The 25,485-nt window shown below is 44.6% G+C and overlaps 1 protein-coding gene across 2 annotated transcripts in view; it reads left to right on the forward strand.

Moving 5' to 3' along the window:
* Positions 1–25,485, forward strand: part of SEL1L3 (SEL1L family member 3) — a 97,088-nt gene that overhangs the window by 17,662 nt on the left and 53,941 nt on the right. For both annotated transcript variants that reach the window (XM_040419013.1, XM_040419015.1), the window contains exons 2-4: positions 4,480–5,032; positions 22,072–22,201; positions 23,224–23,345. In XM_040419013.1, coding sequence (XP_040274947.1) covers positions 4,480–5,032; positions 22,072–22,201; positions 23,224–23,345 — 805 coding nt within the window. The remainder of the gene's footprint in view (positions 1–4,479; positions 5,033–22,071; positions 22,202–23,223; positions 23,346–25,485) is intronic.

Below are 25,485 nucleotides of genomic sequence, written 5' to 3' on the forward strand. Positions count from 1 at the left end.
AAGCACACCATTCCCTGTGCGCTTAAAACTCTGTTCTCTGTACATCACTGACAGCTCAGCGGTGTATGGAGTACATTTTATGAATGGGGCCGCAGCAGAGCTGTGAGTACGGGCAGGAGCGCATATTGCTGCTCCTGCCGTGCGCCCAGGAGGTTTACTAACTCTTGGCATAGCACATGGGTACCCTGTACCCATGTACTATGCCAGGATTAGTTGAGCGGAGCGGGCTCCTGCTTCTGCCTGCTCAGCTAAGCTAAGAGCTGACATGCAGTTCTCTTACCCTAGTGGAGCAGGCAGAAGGAGGAGCCCGCTTCTCTCAGCTAATCCTGGCATAGTACATGGGTACAGGGTACCCATGTGCTATGCCAAGAGTTAGTAAACCTCCGGGGCGCACAGGCAGGAGCAGCAATATGCGCTCCTGCCCGTACTCACAGCGCTGCTGTGGGCCCATTGATAAAATCCGTACACCGTACACCGCTGAGCTGTCGAAGAACAGCGTTTTAAGCGCATCAGGGAATGGTGCACTTTAGGTAGGAGAAAGTGTAGTAAAAATAGAAAATTGATTAATAAAGTATATTAGAGATAGTTTTATTAGGGGATTAGTTTGACATGACCAATCCCTCATAAAGCTGTACTAATATGGCATTATACACTTATTTACATTGAGATACTCCAAGATAGCATAGAAAATCTCCAAATAGTTTACCCACAACAGATATTAGAGTTTCTGGGCTCTGTTTTTGACCCCTTTTTGAATATTGCCACCTTATTTGCAAAATACCAATCCTGTGGAACAGACCCTGTCATTGTAAAGTCCTTAAATATCAGAAATACAGGTGAAACTCGAAAAATTAGAATATCGTGCAAAGTTCATTTATTTCAGTAATGACACTTAAAAGGCGAAACTAACATATGAGATAGACTCATCACATGCAAAGTGAGATATTTCAAGCCTTTATTTGTTATAATTTGGATGATTATGGCTTACAGCTTATGAAACCCCAAAGTCACAATTTTGAGGTACCCTTTGCTCAGGGGATATGGATTAATTAGCTTACTAGAGTGTGACACTTTGAGCCTAGAATATTGAACCTTTTGACTAAATTCAAACTTTAAGCTGCTTTAATGCAATTACTTTTAATTAGCATTACTTAAATAATATGACTTTTGCACGATATTCTAATTTTTCGAGTTTCACCTGTAGGGGTATGTCTATTAGGTTATTTAATGCTCTTAGAATCTGGGGGTGTATGCCATCTGGACCTGGTGATTTGTCTATTGTCATCTTTGTAAGACACTGCTGCACTTCTTCCTGGGTCAGACACCTGTGTGAAGTTAGCACCCCATGTTCTTAAATTTCAAAAATAAATACACCATTCGTTTGTGCTGTGTTTGTGCTGGTTTGTGCCGCAAAAATGAACGTTTGTGCCGGTTCGGTTCCTGAGATATTGTGCGTTAGAATTTTTTGAAGCCCTGCCCACTTTCCACCCCATGTTCTTAAATGTCAAAAAGAAATACACCATTCGTTGTGCTGCGTTTGTGCCGCAAAAATGAACGTTTGCGCCGCTTTCGTTTCCGAGATATTGCGCGCTTGATTTTCTGAAACCCTGCCCACTTTCCACACCATATTTTTAAATTTCAAAAAGAAATGCACCATTAGTTTGTGCTGCGTTTGTGCCGCAAAAATGAACGTTTGCGCCGCTTTGGTTTCCGAGATATTGCGCACTTGATTTGCTGAAACCCTGCCCACTTTCCACCCCATGTTCTTAAATGTCAAAAAGAAATACACCATTCGTTTGTGCTGCGTTTGTGCTGGTTTGGTAGCTGGCGGCTCATTACAAAATGTATACGTTCTGGTTGAATAAAGGGATTTGTTAAGAATTAGAAAAACATGTTCTTCCAGAATCAGCACCACACTTATCCATGGGTTGTATCTGGTATTACAGCTCATCTGTATTTAAGTGATTGGGGCTAAGCTCCAATATCCCGCACAGCCTGCAGACAGACTGGCACGGTTTTTGGAAGAAAGTAACCATGTGTTTCTATTCATGTACAACCCCTGCACACTTTGTGGATTACACGTGGTTTTTCAGCATGGCTTTACGTGCAGAAAAAAACGCAGCGTAATACAGTACCAGCAAAGTGTATGAGATCAGACAAATACCGCGTATACTTTGCCTTTATCTTCCTTGAGGAAATTGACCTGTTTTAGAAATCTGCAGCATGTCATTTGCTTGTGCGATTTTTGTTTTAGACTTCACCCTTATCAATGGAAGGGTGAGATCTGCTCAAAATCCTCACCAAAAAACGCAAATAACACATGTGGTCTTTGGTGCGTATATAGTGTGGAAATGTGAAAATATCTGCACGAAAAACCTCACAGATTTTCTGTTTTAAAATCTGCACTCGTGTACATGTATCCTTAAAGTCTATGTACACTTTCGGGGGCAAATTTTTTTTATAATTGCCTTTTACTCATTTTGGGCTAAAATTTCTTTTTTCATTAATGGTTGACTGTCTCGCTGTGTGAATTTTACTTTTACTTTCACTTTGTGCCGTCATCTAATAATCCTTATCTCTAAATTGCTAAAAGGTCATAAACACTTAAGGGCCCTTTACACGGGCCGACAATTGAACAGATCATCACTAACCAGCGTTACTAGTAACGCTGGTTAGAGATGATCTGGCAGTGTAAATGTACTGCCGAATACCTGATGAACGTGCAAAACGCTCGTTCATCGGGTAATTGTATGTTTTGTGCAGCACAAAAGATCATCGTTTCCCAGTAGCAGATCCTGCTGTGTAAACACGATCTGCTGTCGGGAAACAACGAGACAGTATGGGGAAGAGCGAGGGCATTAGCGATCACTTCTCCCCATACTCTGCAGCAGATGCATGTGAATGCACTGGTGTCCTCCGCTAGGGATCAGCAGATTGTCGGGAAGAAATGCCTCCTTCCTGACAATGTGCTAGATCGTCGTCCTGTGTAAAGGGACTATATAGTCACATTCTAAAATAAGAATTGAGCTGTAATGAGTGTTTACGAGGTCAGAGATAAGAGATAAGGAGCCCTCAGCAGAGCTGCTTGATGGAACAGAGTGAAAACATATAGGCCCCTTTCACACGGGCGAGTTTTCCGCGCGGGTGCAATGCGTGAGGTGAACGCATTGCACCCGCACTGAATCCGGACCCATTCATTACTATGGGGCTGTGCACATGAGCGGTGATTTTCACGCATCACTTGTGCGTTGAGTGAAAATCGCAGCATGCTCCTCTTTGTGTGTTTTTCATGTAACGCAGGCCCCATAGAAATGAATGGGGTTGCGTGAAAATCGCAAGCAAGTGCGGAGCGGTGCGATTTTCACGCACAGTTGCTAGGTGACGATCGGGATGGAGACCCGATCATTATTATTTTCCCTTATAACATGGTTATAAGGGAAAATAATAGCATTCTGAATACAGAATGCATAGTACAATAGCGCTGGAGGGGTAAAAAAAAATAAAAAAAAATTTAACTCACCTTATCCACTTGTTCGTGCAGCCGGCATCTCTTCTGTCTTCATCTGTGAGTAATAGGACCTTTGATGACGTCACTGCGTTCATCGCATGGTCCGTCACATGATCCATCACCATAGTGATGGATCATGTGACGGACCATGTGATGAGCGTAGTGACGTCATCAAAGGTCCTATTCCTCACAGAACAAGACAGAAGAGATGCCGGCTGCGCGAACAAGTGGATGAAGATAAGTTAAATTTTTTTATTATTTTTTTTAACCCCTCCAGCCCTATTTTACTTAGCATTCTGTATTCAGAATGCTATTATTTTCTCTTATAACCATGTTATAAGGGGAAATAATACAATCTACACTACAACTAACCCAAACCTGAACTTCTGTAAAGAAGTTCGTGTCTGGGTACCACAGTCAGTTTTTTATCACGCGCGTGCAAAACACATTGCACCCACGCGATAAAAACTGAACATCGGAACGCAATCGCAGTCAAAACTGACTGCAATTGCGTTCCTACTCGCGCGGGTTTGCCGCAATGCATCGGGTCGCATCCCGACCTAATCCGGACACGCTCTGGTCTGCAAAGGGCCAAAGAATGCTACTAGAGAATCTCAAGGCTGCACAGAGAAAAGGGCTCAACATGTTATTAAAGACCAATTGAAAAAATGATCCTTAGCTCAAAATGAGTACAATGCAATAATTTAAAAAAATTGCCCCCAAAGGTGCACATGGCCTTCAAGGTATGAACTCTAGAATCAGACAGACATCAGCTATTTCTATTGGTAAATGGATCATACAGTATAAAGATCACAATTTCTACATAAGTTTTGACGGAACATTTTCCAATTCACTATGTATAATTTGCTTCCAAAGTATCACATACATATATCCTGTTTCCCAATACTGTAAATTACATGAAAATTCATCAATGGAATGTCACATAGATGGATGGTTTCCTCTTTCTACAGGTTCCATTATTATGCTCCACGAAGGAGACGACATCTGTAACCAAACAATCCGAACAATACTTGAATAACAAAGACTATGTAGCTATTGAGGATTTGCCAAAAACCCTTGCCAATGCAAATATTTCGGTAGAATATCTATGCAGCGGTCCTTGCACAGTGCATCTGGATGTTGTGGCTTCCTCTGAATTTAGAACGGGGATTGTGGTCTTTAAAAAACTTTGGAAAAATGAAAAAAATCTCCAACTACGGAGACGGTCAGTCGAATTGAAGTTTCCAAGCAGCATGGTCTACAGGGATGACGTCTTAATGAAGAACTCTATAGATTTCTACTATGCAGTAGTTAGAGCTTGGGTTGTACACAATCTGGTGGTAGGAACAGAAGTAAGACACAATGAATCCATGTTCTATGCAGCAGCTAAAACATATGCAGTGCTGGACATTAATCCTCCGCACCAACGACCATACAAGGACCATCATATCTGCATGTCTTGGTTATATGAGCATTTGCAGAGGTTGGAAGATAAAGCAATATTTGTGTGTCCCGTGGAATCAGGTAGATCTACTGAAATTTTTTATATTTTTATGTTATGTTTCAATCATGTGCGCAGAGTACATACCATAACTGGAATGTCTATATTTGAAAAAAAATGTTCTTTCATACCTTCAATGACCTAGAAAATGTTGCTGTTCTAGCACAGGTAGGTCTGCAGTGTCAGGCTACATGTTCACACATCATGGATGTGAGGAGAACTTCAAATCTGCTAACATTTTTCATCCATTGCATGTGAATGTGGTTTTTGAAACCCTGTTCACAGGCTCTGGCTTCATTAGGATATGTCTACACAAACAGGTTTCTGGATGCAGTTTTGGAGGCCAAAGCCAGCAGTTAATAAAAAAAATAGGAAAAGTAGTGTCTGTCCTTTATACTTTCTCTCCTGTTATGATCAACCCCTAATTTTGGCTTCCAAAACTGCATTCAGAAACCTGACTGTGTGGCCAGGGCCGGTGCCACCCATAAGTAAGGTACGCCACCGCGTAGAGCGCACTTTTGCTGGAGGCTCCGGCCCCTGGCTCGCAGCGCCGCCTCCTACCTAATTTATTCACTTCACTTGCCTCTGTGTAATCTCGCACAGGCGCACTGGCAGAGGCATCGCCGAGCGAAGTGCACCAGCGCCGTCTTCCAGCGCACCTCGTTCGACGATGCCTCTGCCAGTGTGCCTGTGCGAGATTACACAGAGGTAAGTTAAGTAAATAAATTAGCTAGGAGGCGGCGCTGGGCGGGGAGGGGATCTGTGGATGACACTTAGGGGGATCTGTGGATGACATTTATGGGGATCTGTGGTGGATGACACTTATGGGGGATCTGTGGATGAAATTTATGGGGATCTGTGGTGGATGACACTTATGGGGGATCTGTGGATGACACTTGTGGGGATCTGTGGATGACACTTGTGGGGATCTGTGGATGTCACTTATGGGGATCTGTGGACAACACTTATGGGGGATCTGTGGATGACACTTATGGGGGATCTGTGGATGACACTGAAGGGGGATCTGTGGATGACACTGATGGGGATCTGTGGATGACATAGTATGTAGCTGGAGGGAGAAAACGTGGCCTTACCACAATGAAGGGTACAGTCTGTATAAATAGGTGGCCGACAAAAAAGGGGCAGGTCAAAGGGCGTGGTCAATAGGCGGAGTCAAGGGGGCGGCAAAATTAGCTTTTGCCTAGGGTGGCTAAAATCCTTGCTCCAGTCCTGCGTGTGGCCACACCCTTATGGAAAATAATAATTCACAGAAATAATGAGCATGGTCATTGCTTCTGCAGATTCCGCATGGATAAGGGAATCTTCAGAAGTAGATAAGAGGCTAATCCTCGGGTGGATCTGCTGTACATCTATGGCACATCTACAGCAGAAATCCGAGTGTCCTTTCTGTTAGTATCCTTTCTGACACCTGTCCTCTTGTTAAATACATGTCAGATTTGTCATAGGCAAAAGTATATACAAAATAATACAAAAATAAAAAATAATGCACCTAGAAGGAGATGATGGAGTTGAACAAAACTTTCTATGTGTGAATCTAATGATGATATATGTAAGTGATTACAATATTAGAGCGAAAGGATAAGTTTATTGGGGGAAATTTTACAATAGAAAGGAGGCTCTGGGACCCTGTTAGGCAGCCTTTATACAAGATGAGATACGGTTAGGCGTGGAGGCATACAGGTTCTGTATGGTATCCTGCGGCACATTTGCCCACAGATGTTACAGCTGGGCCTGTAGATCCTGCACACTCATAGGTTGCTGAAGCTGGCGTCCCAGCTGGTTCCATAAATGCTTGATTGGCGATAAATCTGGTGACCCGTCACCCAAAGAAGTCCTGAAATCCGGTGAAATCCATCTATTGTCATGCAAGGTGCTCTAAGTCTGACTGACTCACCCAGCCAGTAGGAATAATGTGAGGATAGATGTGGTTGATAGACTGGCACACTGTATCTGGAAACAAGTTGAAATCAGGGAACAAGTTGAAATCCGATTGGAATGATCAAGGTACAATTAACCCTTAAAAAGAGGTGGATAAAAAGGGTGCATAGTGTAACAGCGGGTTACCACTGAGGAAGGAGTCAGTTTGGACTCCGAAACGCGTATGGTGAAATTCCCGCTAGTAAAGGACACCATACATCAATAGGAAGCGCTTCCCTACAACTATACTAGCCTGCATATCCACGACAGCCTATCCCGATATGTACAACCAGCGGACCTAGACCACGTGGGACGCCAACTCCACGTGGGACGCCGAGCTTGCCGCGCACACATCGGGAAACACAGAGAGCAGAGAACTCTGCCGGACAACTCACTGGAGAGGAGCGGCCACGCATACAGGAGACATCGCAAAGGTAACAGCAGGCAGGATATTGCCTCCATGTGGGACGCCACAGGAGCGATTTAAACAATACCTGCCTGCTATAGGATTTAACCCATTGGAGGTGCTAAAGAAGCCGCTCCACTCACTCAATGTAAAGCTGGATTTTTACAGGTGTAAACAGCTAATACACAGTAGCACAAGCCCATCAGAGATATTCTAAATATTATTGCACTGTGGACACCACTATAATTATACATTCAGTGGATTATCCCTGTCTGCACAACCAAACAACAATTATATATATCCAGTAGATTATCCTTGTCTGCACAGCCAAACAATAATTATACCACTGATCAGCTCACAATTTCAACATCTATAGACTATAGTGGCTGACAACTAACCCAAGGACAACCATGCTACTGATGAACTGAGATTTTCAACTCCTGTAAATTACTGAGAAATAGTGACTTTACCCTAGGAGGGACGATTTTGAACACCGTATTACCGTCAGTGATATAGCTTTTTACCTATATTTCCATTTTACATATTCTGGCGATCCGCCAGAATATGTAAAATCTATTTATTTTCCCTCTTATGGTTAAAATATACAACTAAAATGTGCAAAAAACTTATAGATAAAAAATGAAAAAAGGTAATCAAAAATAATATACAATAAAATAATGAAAAAATAAAAAAAACTGTGGGTGATCCACCCACAGTTTTTTTTATTTTTTCATTATTTTATTGTATATTATTTTTGATTACCTTTTTTCATTTTTTATCTATAAGTTTTTTGCACATTTTAGTTGTATATTTTAACCATAAGAGGGAAAATAAATTGATCTATATTAAAGGGAACCTGTCACCGGGTTTTGTGTATAGAGCTGAGGACATGGGTTGCTAGATGGCCGCTAGCACATCCACAATACCCAGTCCCCATAGCTCTGTGTGCTTTTATTGTGTAAAAAAAAAAAAAATTTGATACATATGCAAATTAACCTGAGATGAGTCAGAGCTTGAAAATATGACTCTTCTCTGGTCACACAAGTAACATAACTTTTATGTTAATTTGCATATGTATCAAATCGTTTTTTTTACACAATAAAAGCACACAGAGCTATGGGGACTGGGTATTGCGGATGTGCTAGCGGCCATCTAGCAGTCCATGTCCTCAGCTCTATACACAAAATCCCGGTGACAGGTTCCCTTTAAATACATCCCGTCTGCTCCCTACTTGTTTCCAGGTACAGTGTGCCAGTCTATCAACCACATCATTACTAAGAAACCCTTGCTGTGTGTTGTGAGCATTATCCTGCTGTTGGAAGCCCTGCTATGTAAGAAAGCACATGGTGCCACAGGATGTCCTGCACATCTCGCTGACCTGTTAGTGTCCCTCGTATCACTACTAGGGGTGACCGATTGTCATATGTGATGGCTCCTCAGATCATGACACCAGCAGCCGGGGCAGTGTGTCGTTCCACAGCAAAAGCAGGATTGAAGCGCTCACCATGAGGTCTCCATACTCGAAGCTGGCGTTTGTTAGATCTTAAACAGAACCTGGATTCATCACTAAAGACGATACAGAGAAACAGAATAAGAGTCTTGCTATGTAACATCATTGCTTCTATATTAGTTGGCCATTAAAAGGTATCAGACCTGCAAAACTCTTATTTTGTTTCTCTTAATGAGAGCACTAAACCAGTTTTTCGGCCAACACGGTACTAGAGTTTTTTTTCTTTTAAAGATGATATAGTTCCAGTCCATAGCAGCCCAGATTTCTCGTTCATGACACCAGTGCAAACAAAGGTGACGGTGGCTGGCTGTCAATGGCAGGACATATAATGGGTGCTATGACACCTTATTTCTTTCTGCTAAGGGATGGACAACAAAACTGTGAGAGCTGCTCGTGCTTTTTTGGCAGATCAAGCGATCTTCTCAACTGGTGGCCTGTCTGGGCTATCTGGAGTCTGTTCGTCATTTGTGCGCGCCCTTATGTAACCACTGCTCCCAGTACCTCCTAGCAGCTAAGTCAGAATGGCCTAGAAAGCGGGCAATTCATCGAACCAACCATGCTGCTTCTCCCACTGAGATCTACCCCCTCTTAAAGTGTGTCAACTGGGTAAAATGTCTTTAAATGCGTCATAGAGGCATGGCTAATAGTCAATGATCTCTCACCAAGAGGTACACTACCCAAAAGTAGCCTCTGGGAGCCGTTTTACAGGGCAGCAGGGGAAGCACTTTTTCTCCCTCTTGTGGCAAGGACAAGTGTCTAATCAGACCATACCTGTAATCATTTATATCTATTATATCTTATATAAAATAGAACATTAAAAGTAATGAACTAATGAAGTTTTCATGTCAACAAAAGAAGCCAAGGGACATAGGTTAAAAGATGCGACATCTATAAAACTCTTGGAGATGATATATGAAGCTGCTAAAAAGACTGTGTTTATTCAGTGCAACCTGGACAAGATTTGCTAATATATATATAGTCTTAAGGAGGTCATAAACCTTACATAGATTGTCCAGTCAACAGATTTTCCTCTTAATACCCCCCATACACATGCATGCTTGTCTCGGCTGTGCATACTTGTGTTCTCAATAGGGAGGAAGGAGTACGCTGCTGCCCAAGCCCTCTGGTGTTAGCTTATCAAAAATATCAGGCATGTTGATATCTCAGCATCTGCCATCAGAAGAGAGGAGATACCCATTCAGATTACAGGGATTTCTGCTGCCGCTGAAATTGCTTGGTTTGGCTGAATATTTATTTACGGACAAATTTCATGGGGATTTTCAGCTCTTGATATTTTTTTACAGATCACATGTGGACCCATTCATTTCAATGGGCCCGCTAAAGATGTGGACAGCACACAGTATGTCTGTTCCACGGCCCCGCAAAAAAGTTAGAACATGTCCCATTCATGTCCATTTTGCGGACAGGAATAGGCATTTCTAACCATTGGACGGATGTGCGGGACCACAAAATGTGGGATGCACACAAGCCGGTATCCGTGTTTTACAGACTGCAAGGATATGGTCATGTGAATGGACCCTTAGGCCCCTTTCACACGGGCGAGTATTCCGCACGGGTGCAATGCGTGATGTGAACGCATTGCACCCGCACTGAATCCGGACCCATTCATTTCTATGGGGCTGTGCACATGAGCTGTGATTTTCACGCATCACTTGTGCGTTGCGTGAAAATCGCAGCATGCTCTATATTCAGCGCTTTTCATGCAACGCAGGCCCCATAGAAGTGCCGCGTGAAAATCGCAAGCATCCGCAAGCAAGTGCGGATGCGGTGCAATTTTCATGCACGGTTGCTAGGAGACGATCGGGATGGAGACCCGATCTGTATTATTTTCCCTTATAACATGGTTTTAAGGGAAATTAATAGCATTCTGAATACAGAATGCAAAGTAAAATAGTGATGGAGGGGTTAAAAATTTAAAAAAAATTAACTCACCGAGTCCACTTGATCGCGTAGTTGCGGATCTCTGTCTTCTTCTGTAATGTTGAGCTGCCGGCTAAGGACCTGTGCTGACGTCACATCACATGGTCCAATCACACGGTCCCTCACCATGGTGAAGAAACATGTGATTTGACCATGTGATGAGCACAGTGACGTCACCACAGGTCTTTTGCCAGGTCCTGAAGATAGAACAGAGACCGGCAGCTATGGAGCAGGTAAGTTAACTTTTTTTTTTTTAACCCCTCCATCGCTAATTTACTTTGCATTCTGTATTAGGAATGCTATTATCTTCCCTTATAACCATGTTATAAGGGAAAATAATAAAATCTACACAACACCTAACCCAAACCTGAACTTCAGTGATGAAGTCCGGGTTTGGGTCTGGGTACCAAACATGCCGATTTTTCTCACGCGGGTGTAAAACGCATTAAAACGCTTTGCCCTCGGTCGGAAAAATCGCGAATTTTACCGCAACGCACCCGCATCTTTTCCGGCCCTAACATGAAATGAATCGGTCAGGATTCAGTGCGGATGCTATGCGTTCACGTCACTCATTGCACCCGCGTGGAAAACTTGCGCGTGTGAAAGGACCCTTAGACCTCTTTCACACGAGCGTGATGGATTAGGTCGGGATGCCTTCAGTGAAACTTGCACCATTTTTCAAGCAAATTCAGTCAGTTTTGTCTGCGATTGCGTTCAGTTGTTCAGTTTTTACCGCGCAGGTGCAGTACGTTTTGATGCATTTTTCACGTGCACGATAAAAAACCTGAAGGTTTACAAACAACATCTCTTAGCAACCATCATTGAAGCCCCATTCACTTCTATGGGGCCAGAGCTGTGTGAAAAACGCAGAATATAGAACATGCTGCGATTTTCATGCAACGCAGAACTGATGCGTGAAAAAAAACGCTCATGTACACAGACCCATTGAAATGAATCGGTCAGGATTCAGTGCGGATGATATGCGTTCACGTCACTCATTGCACCCGCGTGGAAAACTTGCGCGTGTGAAAGGACCCTTAGGCCTCTTTCACACGAGTGTGATGGATTAGGTCGGGATGCGTTCAGGGTGCGTTCAGTGAAACTTGCACCATTTTTCAAGCAACTTCAGTCAGTTTTGTCTGCGATTGCGTTCAGTTGTTCAGTTTTTTTCGCGCAGGTGTAGTGTGTTTTGATGCGTTTTTCACGTGCACGATAAAAAACCTGAAGGTTTACAAACAACATCTCTTAGCAACCATCACTGAAACCCCATTCACTTCTATGGGGCCAGAGCTGTGTGAAAAACACAGAATATAGAACATGCTGCGATTTTCACGCAACGCAGAACTGATGCGTGAAAAAAACTGCTCATGTACACAGACCTATTGAAATGAATCGGTCAGGATTCAGTGCGGGTGTTATACGTTCACGTCACGCATTGCACCCGCGCGGAGAACTCGCTCGTGTGAAAGGGGCCTAACTGTGCTCAGTCTGAGTCTAGTGGTTATGTGATATAGTGATTGACAGCTATGGGGTGAGAGATTGTGGTTCTGAGATCTGGTTGTACAAGGATGTTTATATAGAGGTTTATCAGTTTATCAGAAATGAAATAACCTCTTTCCTAGAGAGAGACATGTTTAATAATCTGTGGTTAGGCAGGAGCTTCCAGTCTGCACATTGACGGGATCTGAGTCTTACTAGGAAGTATGTCCTAAATTTTCTGAAAGTGTCACTGCAGCTAAGGCTGAGTTCACATCAGCGTTCAGCCTTTCCGTTCTCCTGCTCCGTTATAGGAGCAGGAGAACGGAAAGGACGGATTTGGCTCATAACTGAGCCGAACGGAGCCTACGGACCCCATAGACTATAATGGGGTCCATTAGGTTTCCGATCAGAGGAAGATTTTTGAAGCGGAGACAAAAGTCCTGCGCGCACAACTTTTGTCTCCGCTCCAAAATCATCTTCTAAGTGGAAACCTAATGGACCCCATTATAGTATCTAAGGTCCAAAGGCTCAGTTCGGCTCAGTTATGTGCCGAATCCGTCCTTTCCGTTCTCCTGCTCCTATAACCGAGCAGGAGAACGGAAAGGGTGAATGCTGATGTGAACTCAGCCTAAGATGTTTACTTGATTTGACTTTTAAAGATGTTGTCCCAAGTTAAAATATTACATTCTTCTAGATCAAGCACAAAATAACATCATTTCAACTGTAAAATAAGTCTTGATAGCGTTATACAGATAGCTGTCCTGGTTTCATGCAGGCACTTCCAAATATCATCAGACTGGTGGAAATTCAGTAGTCCACAAGATAAACGTATTCTGAGGGCCACAATTAACTGCACAGACCAACGGCGTGTTCTTTGAATTGCCTCATTAACACTGCTCTAAAATAAACCAAAGAAGGTGATAAATTCCACCAGCAAGTGATCTGCAGGTTAAGGGTGCATTCAATCGACTGTATAAATGGATCCACATCCGTTCCGAAATTTTGCGGAATGGGTGCGGACCCATTCATTTCAATGGGTCTGCAAAAGATGCGGACAGCACACCGTGTCCTTTCCGCATCCGTTGTTCCATTCCGCGGCCCCACAAAAAATATGGAGCATGTCCTATTCTTGTCCGCGTTTGCAGACAAGAATAGGCATTCTCCATATAGCGCCGGCCATGTACGGTCCGCAAAATGCAGAACGCACATGGCCGGTATCCGTGCTTTGCGGACCGCAAAACACTTATGGTCGTGTGAATGCACCCTTAGGCCTCATGCACACGACCGTTGTGTGCATCCGTGGCCGTTGTGCCGTTTTCCGTTTTTTTTTCGCGGACCCATTGACTTTAAATGGGTCCGTGGAAAAATCGGAAAATGCACCGTTTTGCAGCCGCATGCGTGATCCGTGTTTCCTGTCCGTCAAAAAAATATGACCTGTCCTATTTTTTTGACGGACAACGGTTCACGGACCCATTCAAGTCAATGGGTCCGTGAAAAAACACGGATGCACACAAGACTGGCATCCGCGTCCGTGGCCGTAGGCTACTTTCACACAGACGGATCCGCAGATCCGTCTGCATAAAAGCTTTTTCAGAGCTAAGTTTTCACTTCGTGAAAACTCAGATCCGACAGTATATTCTAACACAGAGGCGTTCCCATAGTGATGGGGACGCTTCTAGTTAGAATATACTTTGAACTGTGTACATGACTGCCCCCTGCTGCCTGGCAGCACCCGATCTCTTACAGGGGGCTGTGATCCGCACAATTAACCCCTCAGGTGCTGCACCTGTGGGGTTAATTGTGCGGATCATAGCCCCCTGTAAGAGATCATGTGCTGCCAGGCAGGAGGGGGCACCCCCCCTCCCTCCCCAGTTTTAATTTCATTGGTGGCCAGTGGGCCCCCCCTCCCTGGTATTTAACACATTGGTGGCCAGTGCGGCCGGCCCCCCCTCCCTCCCCTGTAGTTAACACATTGGTGGCCAGTGCGGCCGGCCCCCCCTCCCCTGTAGTTAACACATTGGTGGCCAGTGCCCCCCCTCCCTCCCCTGTAGTACTGTAGATTCATTGGTGGAGAGTGGGCCCCCCCTCCCTCCCCCTCCTAATTAAAGTGACAGGTCTGTGCTATAAGCAATGCGCCGCACAGACCTTTCACTTACCAGTAGGAGGAGCGCCCGGCCGGTCACAGACATCACAGCTCACAGGTAAGTATAATGCTTCTAAAAATTGCTAAGTAACCATGGCAACCAGGACTGCAGTAGCGTCCTGGTTGCCATGGTTACCGATCGAAGCCCCAGCGATTAAACTGGGACTCCGATCGGTACTCTCCCCTGCCACCAATGATAGGGGGGGAGATTTTAATTAGGAGGGGGAGGGAGGGGGGGGCCCACTCTCCACCAATGAATCCACAGTACTACAGGGGAGGGAGGGGGGGCCGGCCGCACTGACCACCAATGTGTTAACTACAGGGGAGGGAGGGGGGGCCGGCCGCACTGGCCACTAATGTGTTAACTACAGGGGAGGGAGGGGGGTTCGGCCGCACTGGCCACCAATGAGTTAAATACAGGGGGGGGTCTGCCCCCTGCTGCCTGGCAGCACCTGCCAGGCAGCAGGGGGTAGTCATGTACACAGTTCTTTTAGTATATTCTAACCTGAAGCGTCCCCATCACCATGGGAACGCCTCTGTGTTAGAATATACTGTCGGATCTGAGTTTCACGATCTAACCCAAATCCGATGGTATATTCTAACATAGAGGCGTTCCCATGGTGATGGGGACGCTTCAAGTTAAAATATAACATCCGATTGGAGAAAACTCCGATCCGATGGTATAAAAGGGACTCCTGACTTTACATTGAAAGTCAATGGGGGACGGATCCGTTTGCAATTGCACCATATTGTGTCAACGTCAAACGGATCCGTCCCCATTGACTTGCATTGTAATTCAGGACGGATCCGTTTGGCTCCGCACGGCCAGGCGGACACCAAAACAACATTTTTTTCATGTCCGTGGATCCTCCAAAAATCAAGGAAGACCCACGGACGAAAAAACGGTCACGGATCACGGACCAACGGACCCCGTTTTTGCGGACCTTAAAAAAAAACGGTCGTGTTCATGAGGCCTTAGGCTGCTCTCATACAGTCAGTGTTTGGTCAGAGTCTACTCAGTGATTTCCATCAGTCATTCTGAGCGAAAACCAGGAGTGGAACCTACACAGAGATAAGGTACAATGGAAAGATCTGCACCTCTTCTGGGTTTTTGACCCACTCCTGGTTTTGGCTCACAATAACTGTTGGAAATCACTGATCAAACACTGACTGTGTGAAAGCGGCCTAAGGATGCAGCCACACGGTCAGAATTCTGCATTCTGTTTTTGAAGCCATAATCAGGTGTAGATCATAAAAGGATAGAAAGCATAAAGAAAGATACAACTTCTACTCTTTTATTATTTGACTTCTGGTTTTGGCTTCCAAAACTGTGTCAGGAAACCTGACTGTATAGCTGTACCCAAAGGGTCTACTCTGCAAATAGATTTTTCATGGAGCTGACCCTTATGCACCATATCATGGTTGGACCTTGGTGCTGTGTCAAGAAGACCTTCTGTAGGCTAGTGTGACACCACCTCCAAGGCCCGTCTGGAACTTGTATCTTTGTATACTAGTTTTGCTCACTAGAGATGAGCGAATCGAAGTTGACAAAGTGGGATTCGATCCGAATTTCAGGAAAAATTTGATTCGCACAGAATCCGAATTTCCTCACGCTTCGTGGTAACGAATCGCATTTTCTTCCTAAAATGGCTGCTGCACATGTTAGGACATGGAGCCAATCAGCAGCCAGCCAGCCCTGTGATGTCACAGCCCTATAAATAGCCTCAGCCATTTTGGATTCAGCCATTTTCCAGTGGACTTAGTGCAGGGAGAGACGTCAGCAGGCGCTAGGGACAGTGGTAGAAAAGACTTTAAAACTTTTATTTTGCTGTATAGAAGTTCAGGGAAAGGCTAGGGAGGAATCATTCCACAGTATTGAAGCAGAACAGGGTTCAGAAGGGGAGGTTACAGCCTGGGTAATAGGAACAATCCTATTACACCTTGCTGCACTGACTGGAGATCCAAATTGCCATTATACAGCTCTGTAATTCCAGCAAACCGTTCTTGTGATTGGGGTGCAAGTGCTGTTTGATACAGCCATTAACAGGGTTCATTACAAGGAAATATTTCTATGTCTTATTTGCCCTCATGTGATGCAGTTATATGTTCTAAAGCATTTTTTGGCTTGTATTAGTGGGAATAGGAAGGGCTTATTCGCCGTTGTTTGGTGAAGTGAGAAAATTACAGCCCTTTTTGGCGTGTATTAATGGCACAAAAATATATATTATTTGCCGTTCAGCGGTGCAGTTATATGTTCTAAAGCCCTTTTTGGCATGTATTAGTGGCAAAAACATATGTATTATTTGCCGTTCAGCAGTGCAATTATATGTTCTAAAGCCGTTATTGGCGTGTATAAGTGGAAGAAAATAAGGGCCTATTTGCCGTTCAGCGGTGCAGTTATATGTTCTTAAGCCCTTTTTGGCGTATATAAGTGGCAAAACATATATATATTATTTGCCATTCAGCGGTGCAGTTATATGTTCTAAAGCCCTTTTTGGCATATATTAGTGGCCCAAAAAAAGTATTTACCGTTGTGTGGTGAAGTGAGAAAATTACAACCATTTTTGTATTAGTGGCAAAAAAATATATATTTGCCTTTCAGCGGAGCAGTTATATGTTCTAAAGCACTTTTTTGCATGTATTAGTGGCAAAAAATATATATATATTTGCCGTTCAGTGGTGCAGTTATATGTTCTAAAGCCTGTTGTGGCATGTATAAGTGGAAAAAAATAAGGAACTATTTGCCGTTCAGTGGTGCAGTTACAGTTGCAAGAAAAAGTATGTGAACCCTTTGGAATGATATGGATTTCTGCACAAATTGGTCATAAAATGTGATCTGATCTTCATCTAAGTCACAACAATAGACAATCACAGTCTGCTTAAACGAATAACACACAAAGAATTAAATGTTACCATGTTTTTATTGAACACACAATGTAAACATTCACAGTGCAGGTGGAAAAAGTATGTGAACACTTGGATTTAATAACTGGTTGAACCTCCTTTGGAAGCAATAACTTCAACCAAACGTTTCCTGTAATTGCAGATCAGACGTGCACAACGGTCAGGAGTAATTCTTGACCATTCCTCTTTACAGAACTGTTTCAGTTCAGCAATATTCTTGGGATGTCTGGTGTGAATCGCTTTCTTGAGGTCATGCCACAGCATCTCAATCGGGTTGAGGTCAGGACTCTGACTGGGCCACTCCAGAAGGCGTATTTTCTTCTGTTTAAGCCATTCTGTTGTTAATTTACTTCTATGCTTTGGGTCGTTGTCCTGTTGCAACACCCATCTTCTGTTGAACTTCAGCTGGTGGACAGATGGCCTCAAGTTCTCCTGCAAAATGTCTTGATAAACTTGGGAATTCATTTTTCCTTCGATCATAGCAATCCGTCCAGGCCCTGACGCAGCAAAGCAGCCCCAAACCATGATGCCCCCACCACAATACTTCACAGTTGGGATGAGGTTTTGATGTTGGTGTGCTGTGCCTCTTTTTCTCCACACATAGTGTTGTGTGTTTCTTCCAAACAACTCAACTTTGGTTTCATCTGTCCACAGAATATTTTGCCAGTACTGCTGTAGAACATCCAGGTGCTCTTGTGCAAACTGTAAACGTGCAGCAATGTTTTTTTTGGAGAGCAGTGACTTCCTCTGTGGTGTCCTCCCATGAAATCCATTCTTGTTTAGTGTTTTACGTATCGTAGATTCTCTAACAGGGATGTTAGCATATGCCAGAGACTTTTGTAAGTCTTTAGCTGACACTCTAGGATTCTTCTTCACCTCATTGAGCAGTCTTCGCTGTGCTCTTGCAGTCATCTTTACAGGACGGCCACTCCTAGGGAGAGTAGCAGCAGTGCTGAACTTTCTCCATTTATAGACAATTTGTCTTACCGTGGACTGATGAACAGCAAGGCTTTTGGAGATACTTTTATAACCCTTTCCAGCTTTAGGCAAGTCAACAATTCTTAATCGTAGGTCTTCTCAGAGCTCTTTTGTGCGAGGCATCAATCACATCAGGCAATGCTTCTTGTGAAAAGCAAACCCAGAACTGGTGTGTGTTTTTTATAGGGCAGGGCAGCTGTAACCAACACCTCCAATCTCATCTCATTGATTGGACTCCAGTTGGCTGACACCTCACTCCAATTAGCTCTTGGAGATGTCATTAGTCTAGGGGTTCACATACTTTTTCCACCTGCACTGTGAATGTTTACATGGTGTGTTCAATAAAAACATGGTAACATTTAATGCTTTGTGTGTTATTAGTTTAAGCAGACTGTGATTGTCTATTGTTGTGACTTAGATGAAGATCAGATCACATTTTATGACCAATTTGTGCAGAAATCCATATCATTCCAAAGGGTTCACATACTTTTTCTTGCAACTGTATATGTTCTAAAGCTTTTTTTGGCGTCTATTAGTGGAAAAAAAAGGGGGTATTAGCCGTTCTGTGGTGAAGTGAGAAAATTACAGACGTTTTTGGGGTGTTTTAATTTTCTTTTTATTTATTTGTTTGATCTAATAGTATGTCAGACAGACAAGTGCCAGGCCCTGCACTGGGGAGTGCCAGAGGCCTAAATGTTTCTGGCGCAGGCACAGGTCGCAGCAGAGTAAGGGGGCATGGCAGCAGAAGACGCAGCGAGAGGCCTGAGCTCTCTGTGTCATCTAGTGGTTGTGTCTTGACTAGCAACCCAGTGATTCTTAATTGGTGGACTTGGTCATCCACTTCGTCCCAAATGACATCAGACACCCCCAACCAACAGTCGGTGGATTCCTCAGACACAACCCTTAGTTGGCATGGCCTGGGAGCAGGCCCTGTGCCGTCATCTGTCCTCAACCTGCCTCTGTCCTTTTATGTTCCCTCAGCCAGAGAAGTATTATATGCTGTGGGCTCAGCTCCACTATACAGCGAGGACGAGCTACTAGAGACAGTCAGCAGCTACTGGCCAGCCAAGATGTGGAGGACACATCCTCCGCTTCCTCTGGTAGGCGGGCAAGTAGTGATGAGGAGTGTGGTGTGGGAGCTGGTGTTGCGAGCGGTCAGGCTCCTGACCCAGAGACCATTGAAAAGGACATCAGTGACGTGAATTAGGGGCTTCATCATCATCATCGGGAGAAGAGGATGGCAGCTTGCCCATGAGGCAGCGGCGGAGCCAGCAAGTTGCTAGCGTGGCTGGGAGTCAGCAGGGTGGCAGCAGTGGGAGGTCGGGAGCCAAACATGCCCGGGGTAGACCACCCGCTTCTCAGTAGCTTACCTGCCTGGAAAGTAGTGGTGCAGGGGTTCACCTGATGCTGCTGCCACCTCCACACTGTCATTGTGCCAGCCTGTGGCCTCCTCCAGATGCTGCTGCTGCCGCCACCTCCACACTCTGTCATTGTGCCACTCTGTCACCTCCTCAGGCGTGGATCAGCCAGGATTTCCACCCACCAATGCCTGATGCATCAGACTAGGTCATCCATGGTGCCACATCAACACTTTGACAAAAGGTACCAGTTTCTTCTGGCTACCTGCCTCAGCTACTATTCTGATGCTGCCACCCTCCTGATGCCACACATCTGATGCCAAGTGCTCCTTCTTTCACCCACCATCTACAGCTGGTACTGGTATTGCCAACCACCTCCCCACTCTGTCACCGGGTCACTCTGTGGTCTCCTGATGCTGCTGCCACCTCCACACTATGTCATCTTGCCACTCTGTGGTCTCCTGATGCCGCTGCCACCTCCACACTATGTCACCTTGCCACTCTGTGGTCTCCTGGTGCTGCCGCCACCTCCACACTATGTCACCTTGCCACTCTGTGGTCTCCTGATGCTGCTGCTACCACAACACTATGTCACCTTGCCACTGTGGTCTACTGATGCTGCTGCCACCTTCACACTGTCACCTTACCACTGTGGTCTCCTGATGCTGCTGCCACCTCCACACAATGTCAACTTGCCACTCTGTGGTCTCCTGATGCTGCTGCCACCTCCACACTATGTCACCTTGCCACTCTGTGGTCTTCTGATACTGCTGCAACCTCAACACTATGTCACCTTGCAATTCTGTGGTCTTCTGATGCTGCTGCCACCTCCACACTATGTCACCTTGCCACTGTGGTCTCCTGATGCTGCTGCCACCTCCACACTATGTCACCTTGCCACTCTGTGGCCTCCTGATGCTGCTTCTGCCACCTCCACACTCTTTCATTATGCCACTCTGTGACCTCCTGATGATGATGCTGCCACCTCCACACTCTGTCATTGTGCCACCCTGTGGCCTCCTCCTGATGCTGCTGCTGCCACCACCTCCACACACTGTCATTGTGCCACTCTGTGGTCTCGTGATGCTGCTGCTGCCACCTCCACACACTGTCATTGTGCCATTCTGTGGCCTCCTCCTGATGCTGCTGCCATCTCCACACTCTGTCATTGTGCCACTCTGTGGCATCCTGATGCTGCTGCCACCTCCATACTGTCATTGTGCCACTCTGTGGCCTCCTCCTGATTCTGCTGCCACATCCAGACTCTGTCATTGGGCCACTCTGTGGTCTCCTCATGCTGCTTCCACCTCACCACTGTGTCATAGGGGCACTCTGTGGACTTCTCATGCTGTTCCCACCCTCTCCACTTTATGACTAGGCCACTATTTTGCCTTTCGGCCTGGCTGACATCATCATTTATTTGACCCTTCTTCTAATCTGTCAGAAGGAAGGAAAAATGAGACGCACAACGGATCCTATCTATGTAACAGCTGTAAGGCCTGCATGACATGGTCCCTATTTTGCATTAGAATTAGCTCATGATTTGGTAGCCAAAAGCAAGAGTGGGTACAAAACACAGAAGACATGCAAATATTCTATTCACGTGTCATCTTTGTTTTGGATCCACTCCTGTTTTTTGTGGCTTTACTAATACTGATGGATTACTGACCAAATGCTGACCGAGTGAAGGCAGATGCTCCACAGACAGGATCCATTTTGGGGGGTTATTGTTCTGACTGATAAGAGGAAGGGCAAAATAATCAGTGACGTCAACACAAACTTACTGCTGACACCCTCTCCACTCTGTCAGGGGGGCTCTAATTGTATAAGCGTTTAATAGAACAGGTTCTGTAGACATCTATGTGGAATCAGCTGATGACGGTGTAAAAGGAGTGCGCTTCTTCTTTACACTAACATCGACCTGCAAGGCTGAGTTCACACTTATTTGTTCACAGTTATTTGGTCAGTTTTGGCCCCATAACTGCCCAAATAAGTGAAGTGTGCAGTGATTCTAAGAGCAACGCCAGTCATCTGCATGTCATACGGACTCACAGTATTATTTCACTACCCCAACAGACTCCCTATGCGTATTACTGCAAGGCACAGTGTTCTACACCACTATAAAGGCTTTCTGCAGCCAGCAAATAGCCATTTTTTTACGCGATTTGCCACGAATAAATTTGGATCAAACAAAATTTTTACCAAAAATTCGCCAAATCGGCCAAATCAAATTTTTGAGAAATTCACTTATCTCAAATGTTCACCTTGGTGTCTTTGTTGAAAAATATTGCAATGCTCATCTATACTTTGTATTAATATATTGTATATATAGCAACAGGTTTTTTTTATATGTGAAATATATCTTGTTAATTCACTAATTGATATTCCTGATGTTTTCCATTTAGATGCAGTCAAGATCCTTTCATTTCCACTTGCATCCGGCAATGAACACAGTGGCCTTACCAAAATCTTCGAGCCATATACAAACAGAGATCTAGAGAGGAGGAGACGCCAGTTGGTCAAGTACTATCCGATGTGAGACCATACAGTCATCTCTAAATCCTCTTTTACATTACACACGTTTGTTTTCTCAAGAACTTTCTCTTGTCTCCACCGATGTACCATTGCTGGTCATACTTCATGTCTACACTTTTTTACCCATATTATAGCTACTCCAATCAGCATTAGGCGAACATACCATAGACATGGACATGGAGAGCAATCGCCAAAGATCAGCCAAAAGCTTTCGGCTAAAAACTAGCTATTAATGTGGCCTTTTGGCTTGGCCAAGCATGTATGTTTTTTCTGTAGGGAAATACCTAGTTTTTTTCCTGAACACAAACAGACTCTTATTGTAACTTCTCTAACATCTGCCATTAAGGGAAAGTTGTGAGGTCTCATACACATTTGATATTTGGCTGATTCCGCCAAACTTGAGAGACAGATGATCGCATGTTAGCATTTATTATTTAAGTGTTATGTGGGTCCTTTTTTAAACAGAAATATGCCTAAATTAGGCGTATTTCTGGCGCAGATTGCGGCGCAAAGAGAAGTAGCCACAATCTGAAACTTCTCCCCGCTCACGCCAGGTCGCCAGGTCTAAAAAAAAGGCTGTGGTGTGGGCAGGAAAGGGGACGGGCCGGCAGGCTTGTCTCATTTACCATTTTCTACCCCTGCTAGACAGCTAGGAAGCATTTAGAAGCGGTGGTGGATCTGCCGAAGTTATGAAGAGGGCGGCGCCTCTTCATAACTCCGGAGGATCCACCGCCAGGTATAGGGCTTATTAAGACTGGCGTCTAAAGTGCCAGTCTTAATAAATGTGCCCCAAAGTATTTATCCCATATTACCTTCAGTATATTTCTTTTTGGGTGTCTGATTATAGTGATAATGACTAGCGAAGGTTGATGGCTTGGCATTCGTTTTCAGTCCTGATTACTCTTCTCATCAGCTCCCTATATTTCCCTCTATCTTTTGTCTCTCATCATTCTTGACACATGCCCTCCACCTTTATCATTACCTGACTGAGGGTTTTCTCTGCCATGTTCTTTCTCTTTCAGGTTTACTCTTTCTATCTGGATATATTTGTTAGATTATTGTACCGGTAAGGAATGTGGATTATTTCATCATGTGGATACTAATAAGATGTATGCATCACCACTTCTATTTCTGACTAGTAAAGGTAAGTAATCTCGAAAGAAGACTGAATAAATGACACTTATAGGGCAGATATAGTGCTGGCTGGGCTTATAAAGCATCTTCCAGGATGGTGTGAATCCAAAGCATTTGGGGATGTATCCACCATCGTATTCAATGACTTGTGGAGAGTAGGGCAGTTATATAAAGAATGCTGTACCTGCACCATTTCTAGTTTGCATCAAATTAATGATTTGGATTGTTAAATGTATCTAATTCTATGATGTTGAAGAAAGTGGTGAAGGGGAGATGCGACACAGTGCACCACAAAAATCCCTTTTTGTGTCGCAATGTAACATGGGGCTTTATACTATTAGAATTGTACACTTCTTTTTACACCACCTTTGAGCTGGTATAGGTTTTGTCCAAAACGTGACAAAAACTAAGACTGTGTAGAGTAGGTACATACAAAAATCTGGAGCAAAAGTTATTAATATATATATTTATATATATATACACTGCTCAAAAAAATAAAGGGAACACTTAAACAACACAATGTAACTCCAAGTCAATCACACTTCTGTGAAATCAAACTGTCCACTTAGGAAGCAACACTGAGTGACAATCAATTTCACATGCTGTTGTGCAAATGGGATAGGCAACAGGTGGAAATTATAGGCAATTAGCAAGACACCCCCAATATAGGAGTGGTTCTGCAGGTGGCCACCACAGACCACTTTTCAGTTCCTATGCTTCCTGGTAGATGTTTTGGTCACTTTTGAATGCTGGCTGTGCTTTCACTCTAGTGGTAGCATGAGACGGAGTCTACAACCCACACAAGTGGCTCAGGTAGTGCAGCTTATCCAGGATGGCACATCAATGCGAGCTGTGGCAAGAAGGTTTGCTGTGTCTGTCAGCATAGTGTCCAGAGCATGGAGGCGCTACCAGGAGACAGGCCAGTACATCAGGAGACGTGGATGAGGCCGTAGGAGGGCAACAACCCAGCAGCAGGACCGCTACCTCCGCCTTTGTGCAAGGAGGAACAGGAGGAGCACTGCCAGAGCCCTGCAAAATGACCTCCAGCAGGCCACAAATGTGCATGTGTCTGCTCAAACGGTCAGAAACAGACTCCTTGAGGGTGATATGAGGTCCCGAAGTCCACATGGTTGTGCTTACAGCCCAACACCGTGCAGGACGTTTGGCATTTGCCAGAGAACACCAAGATTGGCAAATTCGCCACTGGCGCCCTGTGCTCTTTACAGATGAAAGCAGGTTCACACTGAGCACATGTGACAGACGCGACAGTCTGGAGACGCCGTGGAGAACGTTCTGCTGCCTGCAACATCCTCCAGCATGACCGGTTTGGCATTGGGTCAGTAATGGTGTGGGGTGGCATTCTTTGGAGGGCCGCACAGCCCTCCATGTGCTCGCCAGAGGTAGCCTGACTGCCATTAGGTGCCGAGATGAGATCCTCAGACCCCTTGTGAGACCATATGCTGGTGCAGTTGGCCCTGGGTTCCTCCTAATGCAAGACAATGCTAGACCTCATGTGGCTGGAGTGTGTCAGCAGTTCCTGCAAGACGAAGGCATTGATGCTATGGACTGGCCAACCCGTTCCCCAGACCTGAATCCAATTGAGCACATATGGGACATCATTTCTCGCTCTATCCACCAACGTCACGTTGCACCACAGACTGTCCAGGAGTTGGCAGATGCTTTAGTCCAGGTCTGGGAGGAGATCCCTCAGGAGACCATCCGCCACCTCATCAGGAGCATGCACAGGCGTTGTAGGGAGGTCATACAGGCACGTGGAGGCCACACACACTACTGAGCCTCATTTTGACTTGTTTTAAGGACATTACATCAAAGTTGGATCAGCCTGTAGTGTGTTTTTCCACTTTAGTTTTGAGTGTGACTCCAAATCCAGACCTCCATGGGTTAAAAAATTTGATTTCCATTTTTAAATTTTTGTGTGATTTTGTTGTCAGCACATTCAACTATGTAAAGAACAAAGTATTTCAGAAGAATATTTAATTAATTCAGATCTAGGATGTGCTATTTTTGTGTTCCCTTTATTTTTTTTGAGCAGTGTATATATATATATATATATATATATATATGTATATAGTGTTTAGCATGTTGTAAGTGATAAACTGTGGTACATTCACTTCATATACAAAAATGTA

This window comes from Bufo bufo, chromosome 2, assembly GCF_905171765.1.
Source record: "Bufo bufo chromosome 2, aBufBuf1.1, whole genome shotgun sequence".
Lineage (NCBI taxonomy): Eukaryota > Metazoa > Chordata > Amphibia > Anura > Bufonidae > Bufo > Bufo bufo.